General features: G+C 43.7%; 1 protein-coding gene across 1 annotated transcript; it reads right to left on the bottom strand.

Moving 5' to 3' along the window:
- Positions 1-356: 356 nt before the first annotated feature.
- On the bottom strand, positions 357-8250 carry METTL7A (methyltransferase like 7A). The gene is given in 4 exon segments (XM_002921571.4): positions 357-1954; positions 7161-7353; positions 7355-7407; positions 7410-8250. Coding segments are annotated over 4 exon segments (759 nt in total). The 5' UTR covers positions 7686-8250; the 3' UTR covers positions 357-1717.
- Between the last annotated feature and the right edge of the window lie 175 nt (positions 8251-8425).

Below are 8425 nucleotides of genomic sequence, written 5' to 3'. Positions count from 1 at the left end.
TGGGTAGTTAAGGAGGGTCCTGCTTTGGGGAGACTGTAGAGGGAGGAGATTCCTGTTGTAGAGCTCAGGAGGCCTTAGATGACCGTCCCAACCTCATCATGACAATAACAATAACAGTTATTGTTAGATAGTAAGAGTAGTAAGCGTCCTTTCTTTCTACGCTGTGGATTTCACAAGAGGGGGTCTTTGGACTTGAACTTTTCAAAACTCATTCTGATCCTTCCGAAATTGCTTTCTCTAAAATCCACTAGCTGCGTTTATAGTTATCTGGCAGTAGAAAGAAAAATCTGTATGTTCAAAGAGCTTAATTTTCCCCTCCCAGAGGCAATAAAAAAAAAAAATGAAGCCAAGCCAGCAAAGATTTAAACCATTTATTTCCATTTTTAAAATCTATGTGAATTGATTGATTGATTTCATATTTGTAGAGTCATTATACTTTACAGAAAATATGCTAAATCTATTAAAATACACACAAACTATTGCCGAAAATGCTATTCTTAATCCCTCTGACTGACCAACCCAACACTTGTTTTCAAAGCACTTATGATTTTCAGAGGTTTCCATGGCGGCAAGGAACCAAGAAATCATCTTGGGACAGGAGTGGAAATTTGGTCAGAATAATCCCCCAACTATGTGTCTACTTCTTTTTCTTTTTCTTTTTTTTTTTTAAAGATTATATTTATTCATTTGACAGAGATAGAGACAGCCAGCGAGAGAGGGAACACAAGCAGGGGGAGTGGGAGAGGAAGAAGCAGGCTCATAGCAGAGGAGCCTGATGAGGGGCTCGATCTCAGAACGCCGGGATCACGCCCTGAGCCGAAGGCAGACAGACGCTTAATGATTGAGCCACCCAGGCGCCCCATACGCGTCTATGTGTCGCAGAGTGCCTAGGTTTTAGGGTCCCTTACAAAGCGTACCTAATTACACAAGTTTTCCTCGTTACAGTGGGCCTTTTCCTTACCTACAGTTTAAGACATGCAGCAAAGTATGTGCTACTATCATAAGGAAAATGTACTCAAGGAACCGAAGCGCCTCAGCTGTTTTTCTGGATATACTAATGTGTCGAGTACCATCGATCGTCATCTTAAGAACTTGAGACTGGGATGCAGGGAAACAAACGTCAGTGGAATCCGGGAGTAAAAACAACAACGCTGGGCAGAGCTGGTGTGGCTTAATTTAGAAAACCAGCCCCCTGATACTAAGAACGACAAATAGATTCAGATTTCTCTTTCAAAAAGACCTGGGCTATTTCGATTTGGGTTTTCAACGAGTTAGTATTTCTTGGTTCAGTTTGTGAAGTATTAAGATCTTGTCACTTCTCCCTTTTCAAGTCCTCTTTTGGGTGATTTCACTGGTTCTTAACACCAAGCTCTCGAAGAAGGGGTGAAAGGAACATCTGCCAGGTAGCAATTGAAATAAGACAATGGGAAGGATTTGGAAGTTATCACATAAACTAAAGTTTGGGGATAATGGTAAACTTCAATTATGAAGCCCAGCGTTTCCTTTTAAGGGAGAGTCCTGTGTTGCTTTGGTTTGGTCTTGACCCTCTGGGAGATGACAGAAAATGGCCAAAGAGGTTATAACATAAATTCTTAGGGATGAAATGCAACTTTACCTTAAAAAAAAAAAAAAAGACTTCCTTTGTTTCAATTAGTATTTTAAGTGTAAAAGTGTAGCCTGAAGCTATGAGCCGTTGGCTCTCTGCTCCCCACTCCGGTTACTTCACAGCATACCCACAGACGTGGGGGCGCACCAGCTCCCAGGACAGCGGAGCCTGGAAGTGCTGCAGCTTGAGCTCGGAGAAGCGCGCGCGCTCCAGCGCCTTCCAGCTCTCTCTGGTCAGGTGGCACCCGTCAAACAGCATGTACCAGCAAGGATGCAGGATTTGCTGCCAGAAGTAGTTCCAACTTGAGCTCTTAGCTACGACATGCTCCAGGAAATAGAAAGCCCCTCCCTGAGAAAGGAAAAAAAACAAACAAAAAACAGGATTCTAGTTTTGGAAGAACAGGTTTATAAGATGATGGAAGCTTCGATTTCAGGGGCCCTAAAGGCTAACTTCATGAGAAGGTGTGGATACATTAGCACTTACTAAGACGCCGTTTCTTTCTTCTTTTCTTTTCTTTTCTTTTCTTTTCTTTTCTTTTCTTTTCTTTAGATTTTGTTTATTTATTTGACAGAGAGAGAGACAGCTAGCGAGAGAGGGAACACAAGCAGGGGAGTGGGAGAGGAAGAAGCAGGCTCCCAGTGGAGGAGCCTGATGCAGGGCTCGATCCCAGAACGCCAGGATCACGCCCTGAACCGAAGGCAGAGGCTTAACGACTGAGCCACCCAGGCGCCCCTAAGACGCTGTTTCTTAGTTTCTGTCAAATTTAATCCAGAGCTGCCAATCTAACGCAATTAACACACTTTCTGATCATAAAAGTAATATGTCATGATAGCTAAAACTTGCAGCAGTTCCTGCCTGCAAGGTCCTACCCTTAATGCCTATCACGTATCCACTCGCTTTAATCCTTATGATACACTTATTTGGTAAGTATTATCATTCCTATGTTTACCGATGAGGAAAATGAGTGACACAAAAAAGAGCAACTTGCCCAAGGTCACACAGCTTATAAATGTCAGATCAGGCTTGGTTTGAACCTGGACAGTCTGGCTCCGGAGGCTGGTAATACCGCCTCGCCCATATGTCGATCTTAGGGAATGTAAAAAGTCTAAACAGAAAAACAAGGACTATTCTATCCTCTCAGGGGAACTACTGTCAAGATTTTGTGTGTACATCATGTGAATATGTATCTTTTCCCTAAAACTAGGACTAGAATGTACCTTCTGTTTTGTAACCTGCTTTATTTTATTTATGCATTTGAATATTATTCTAAAACATGATTTAAAAGCTCTTTACACAGTATTTCACACCACTGAGGGTACCATCTCTTAATCCTTCTCATTGAAGTTATTTCTAATTTTTCATTATTATAAATACTATTATAGTGTATGTCTTTATCCATACATCTTGGTGCCCATCTCTATTTCCAAATAAGTAATTTGCTAAAAAGTAGAACGGCTGAGTCAAAAGTCTGTGCCGCCTTGAAGATTTAATTAATTAATTAATTAATTATTTCTTTATTTTAAAAATATTTTTATTTATTTATTTTTAAAATATTTATTTATTTAAAATATTTTTATTTATGGGGGGGAGGGTCAGAGGGCGAAGCAGACTCCCCACTGAGCAGGGAGCCCGACATGACCGGCAGGCCTGGATCCCAGGACCCCAGGGTCATGCCCTGAGCCGAAGGCAGATGCTTGACCAACTGAGCCACCCAGGAGCCCAGGTCTGTGCCTCCTTAAAGCTGTTGGTGCAGGTTGTCAGATTGCCCTTTGGAAGAGTCATTGCAAGTTTACATTCATACGAGCAATGGGTATAAGTGGCCATTTCCAACAGACTCATCAATCCTTTTTCCTCTATCCTGTCAGTTTTGATGGGTGAAATGGTATTTCATTTTCAATAATATGCATATCTTTAATTTCTTAATATATATAACATTTTTTTTTTTTTTTGCTAAACCTTTTTGGGGATTTGGACTACTTCTGTTTCGTCTGTTGATGTTCTTTATCAGTTTTCTAATAGGGTGTTGGGTTTTTCTTACTGCTTAGTGAGGGCATTTAGTATAATAAAACTATGTATACTACAAATGTTTCCCCCAGTTTGTTGTTTGCCTTTTTTTTTTTTTTTAAGATTTTATTTTTAAGGAATCTCTACACCCAACATGGGGCTTAAACTCACAACCCCGAGATCAAGAGTCCCACCTGGGTGGCTCAGTCTGTTAAGCAGCTGACTTCCGCTCAGGTCATGATCCCGGGGTCCTGGGATCCAGCCCCATGTGGGGCTCCCTACAGTGGGGAGTCTGCTTCTCCCTCTGCCCCTTCTCTGCTTACGCTCGCGCGTGCTCTCTCTCTCTCTCTCTCAAATAAGTAAATAAAATCTTAAAAAAGAAAAAAGTCACATGCTTTGTCTGAGCCAACCAGGCACCCAAGTTGTTTGTCTTTTAATTACAAATTTTTTCTAACTTCTTCTTAAAAAAATTTTTTTTTTAACTTCATCTGAACATTGTTCTTGGGTTCTGCTTTGCAAACCTGTGAGAGAGTCTGAGTCCACACCCAGCACTGCCTGAGGCTAAACAGTCACCTCTTATACTTCCGTACCATTGTCACAAGGATGTAAATGCTGTGATGAATTAAAATACCGAAGCATCTAGAAGCATTACTGAGGTTACGGTACCACTGTATCGTCAGGGATTTTATTCAGTGGCTATAATGTGTAAATCACTGTCCTGTAGGAATTAGCAACCGCTGCTTTCATCTAGAGCAGTCCTATAAATGTGGGTGAAGTGTAGACAAGATTGAGGTTATACGTTCTCAGAAGGACTTCGGAAGCCTCCTCCCCGTCTACCTCGATGGGGAGTAAGGGGAAAGGGACCTCCAAATCCCCTCCAAAACCCATGGTGATGGTCACACTCTTCTTAGCCTCCTCTGGCTACTCGAGCCTTGCGTGTCCCAGACAGAGAGCGGGGAGATGGCAGTTTCCCAGTTCTGTGGTTAGGTGTAAGACCTGTGTTCAGGATTGGAAAACCTGGAATTTCCCGAGTGGGTTAAAAAAAAAAAATTTCCGTAGACGAGAACAGGAGGAGACCCAGGTCTGGGGAGGCGGATGTGGCCCTTGGGGGAACACAAGTTAAGCAAGAGATGCCTGTCACCCGTTCAGGTGACCGTTGCGTAGACAGCTGGATATGCAGGTCTGGGGTTAGAAGAAAGATCTGGGCTAGATGTTTAGATTTGGAAACTATCTGGGTATGCACGGTCATTGAAAACTTTGGCGGGGGGGGGGGGTCCATGAGATTGCCTTGGGGCTGTATTTAAGTGAAATGAGAGCCAAAAAAGAAAGTCCAGTATTTAGAGATGGGCAGAGGAAGAACAGCCAGCAAAAGTGGTAGAAATATTGAAGTCGGAGAGATGATAAGGCCCTGATGACAAGCACTGTGATGCAGCAGTACGAGTATTTGCATTCAGGAAAGTCAGAGCCACTAGCTGTGTAACCTTGAGGAAGTTTCTTAACTAACCTTTGTTTCCTCAACACACCATGAAGACAGTCTCTGCTTTAAAGGACTGTTGTGAGGGTTAAACGACACTGTAATAAAGCTCCTGGTTACATTCAGCAGAGAGTGGGTGCCTCACAGGAGCTAAGGGAGATGACCAAGAATGAGATCTCATTAGATTGCTAGAAAATGTAGGTAATCATTACTTGCTTTGTAGGGGTAACACTGTCAACAAAACACTTACTAGCCTTGCCCACTCACTGCCCTGTCTTAGGACACAAGAACCCAGCATTTGATTATAAGAATCAGAACATTTCAGGGCACCTGGGTGGCTCAGTTGGTTAAGCATCTGACTCTTGATTGCGGCTCGCATCATGATTGAGCCCCTATGTCAGCTCTGCGCTCAGCATGGAGTCTGCTTGAGATTCTCTCTCTCCCTCTGCCTCTCCCCCGTGTGTTCTCTCTCTCTCTAAAATAGGTGGAGAAGGGACACCTGGGTGGCTCAGTGGGCTAAGTGTCTGCCTTAGGCTCAGGTCATGATCCCAGGACCCTGGGATCGAGTCCTGCATCGGGCTCCTTGCTCAGTGGGGAGCCTGCTTCTCCCTCTCCCTCTGCCTGCTGCTCCCCCTGCTTGTGCTCTGACAAATAAATAAATAAAAATGTTTAAAAAAAAAGTTTCTTGTCTATCATTCCCATGAACATATAGACATATGTATATATACATATGTGTGTGGGTATAAGCCCTCACACAATAGACTTATACTCTATATAATAGTCTATGTTTTGATTGCTTTTTTTCATTTAACATTATCTCGGGGAGTTTTTCATATTAACATAGATAACTCGTCCTTGTTCTTTTTAACAGATGCACAGAATTTTTTTATACTATGTGACAGACAATTTACTTGAACAGCCTCCTATTGATGGACATTTAGGATAATTCCAATTCGTGTTATTACAAATACTCCAGTGAATGTCTTTGCATATATAGACAAGTTTTTGCATATTTCTGCTGTATAGCTATAGGATAAATTACTACTGGATAAAGGACTATGTACACTTTAAGTTTTGAATATTATCAAGTTACCCTCCAAAGAGGGCACTTCCTCCAATGCTGTGGGGGTATTCTGCCTCCCAAACAAACCCCAATACCATATTGACCTTAAAAGCCTCTGACAGTATAATAGGTAAAAATGTATCTTGCTTTAGTTTCTTTGTGTGTAAGGTTGAGCATTTTTATCAAATAATTGGCTTTTTTTTTTTTTTAAGAGAGCAAGGGAGGAAGTGGGGGAGGGGCAGAAAGAGCAGGAGAGAGAGAATCCCAAGCAGGCTCCATGCCCAGCTCCAGCCGGAGGCGAGGTGTGATCCCACTACTCTGAGATTAGAACCCCAGCAGAAATCAAGAGTTCCCCCTTAACCCACTGAGTCACCCATGCATTCCTGTAATTGGCTATTTTTATTTATATTTCTGTTCCTGCTGTTTTTTCTTCTTTTTTTCTATTTTTTTCTATTTTTTCTTCTTCTGTTTTTCTTATTTGTAAAAATCCTATTGATCTCTTGCAGTGTCTTTTAAAATGAAGGAGGGGTGCCTGGGTGGCTCAGTCGGTTGAGCATCTGCCTTTGGTCATGATCCCAGGGTCCTGGAATGGAGTCCCACATTGGGCTCCTTGCTCAGTGGGGAGCCTGCTTCTCCTGCCTGCTGCTCGCCCTGCTTGTGCTCACTCTCTCTCTCACAGACAAATAAGTAAAATCTTTAAAAATAAGTAAATAAAATTAAGGCAGTTAACCTTTTTGTCTATCATCCCTGGCAAATACTGCTTCTATGTTTTGGTACGTCATTTATAGTACTTTTTTTTTCTCTCTCTCTTAGAAGTTTTTAAATTTTATGTATTCAGAATCAGTCTTTCCCTTTATGGCTTCGTTCTGACTCTAAGATTTTTAAAAATTCAACAGTGCCTTCTCTAGTAGCTTTACTTTTTGTGTTTGAATGTTTGATCCATCTGAAATTGACAGAACTGCCTAGGTGATAGGGCTACCACGACCTAGTCCTCCTCACAACCCCTCACTCACCGGCCTCAGCACTCTGCGCACCTCCTGGAGCATCTGCTCCTGGCTCTTCACGGAGCACAGCACCAGGGTGCAGACCACCACGTCCACGGAGCCATCTGCCACCTGCGACATGTTCTCTCCCGCAGCCACCACGAAGCGCTCGAACTGCAGGTGTCGGTTCTCCGCAACGCTCTTGATCAAGAACTTCTCAAATGGGGTTGGGGTCAATACAAGTCACCCTGAATCCTGGCGGGTAGAACTTGAAGTTGGNCATCCCGGCGGGTAGAACTTGAAGTTGGCCCCGGTGCCGCAGCCTACCTCCAGCAGGGAGAGCGTCCCGGAGGGGCCCACAAAATCCTGCAGGTTGCCGAAGAGCTCGTGCTTCTTGCCTGCCATCTGCTCATTGTATATCACGGTGAACCTCTGCATGAAGTGGGGGAACCATTGTTTGCATAGCCGGCTCCACAAGCCCAGAAAGTTCAGCAGGAACATGGGAGATGCCAGGATGTAGACGAGGAGCCTGACGATAAAGATGGTGAGAGCCATCACTCAGGAGAGAGACACCAACCAGTTACCCTGGACTTCTTTATTGCGAGAGGTAGAGCTCTGGCCACACTCCAGAGCCAATCAACTGCAGAGGCAAGAACCGGCTGGGAGAGAGAGACGCCGCTGAAGTCAAATCAGGGGCGAGAGCCCCATTTCACCTAATTTATAGGCATTTGGCGAAAGATTCAGCTTAGTTTCCATGAAGCAAAGGGAGAAGGTTCCCAGCTTGCTTTAGAAGGAAAGTTGATCACAGTCCCTTATTCCAAAGCAGCGCTCGCTTCTCCTTGGCCGGGTTAGGACTACCGCGAGTTTCCAGCCGCAGTTTTATGAGCACAGCGCACTTAAGCCCCCTCCGGGTGCTCCAGTGACATCTGCAAAGAAAACAGAATCTGTGGGTGGAGCCTCGTGAAACCCTACCGGAGGGCGGCTGCCAAGTGCCCCCCTCCTACTTACTTGGTCCCTCTCCTTCCCCGACGCCGTTTTTTTTAAAAAGAGGAAGTGAATAGACACGCTTGCCTGGCCACAGTCAATAAGAATGTCCCCCTTTTGCATTCTGGGCTGAGGCTCTCAGACATTCATAACTCAACAGGGTTATTTTTAAGTCACTGTTTTGGCCCGCCCATTTTTTAAAGGGGAAGTTTCATCTTCAAATTGTGCAGGACTGCTACGTTACTCAGCTAATTTAGATAAAAATCGTCCGCAGAATGCTCATCTGTGGGAAACTAAAAACCTAAAGTGTA

This window comes from Ailuropoda melanoleuca, chromosome 16, assembly GCF_002007445.2.
Source record: "Ailuropoda melanoleuca isolate Jingjing chromosome 16, ASM200744v2, whole genome shotgun sequence".
Lineage (NCBI taxonomy): Eukaryota > Metazoa > Chordata > Mammalia > Carnivora > Ursidae > Ailuropoda > Ailuropoda melanoleuca.
The sequence above is the reverse complement of the archived record's forward strand: the minus strand, read 5'-3'. Positions and strand labels throughout refer to the sequence as shown.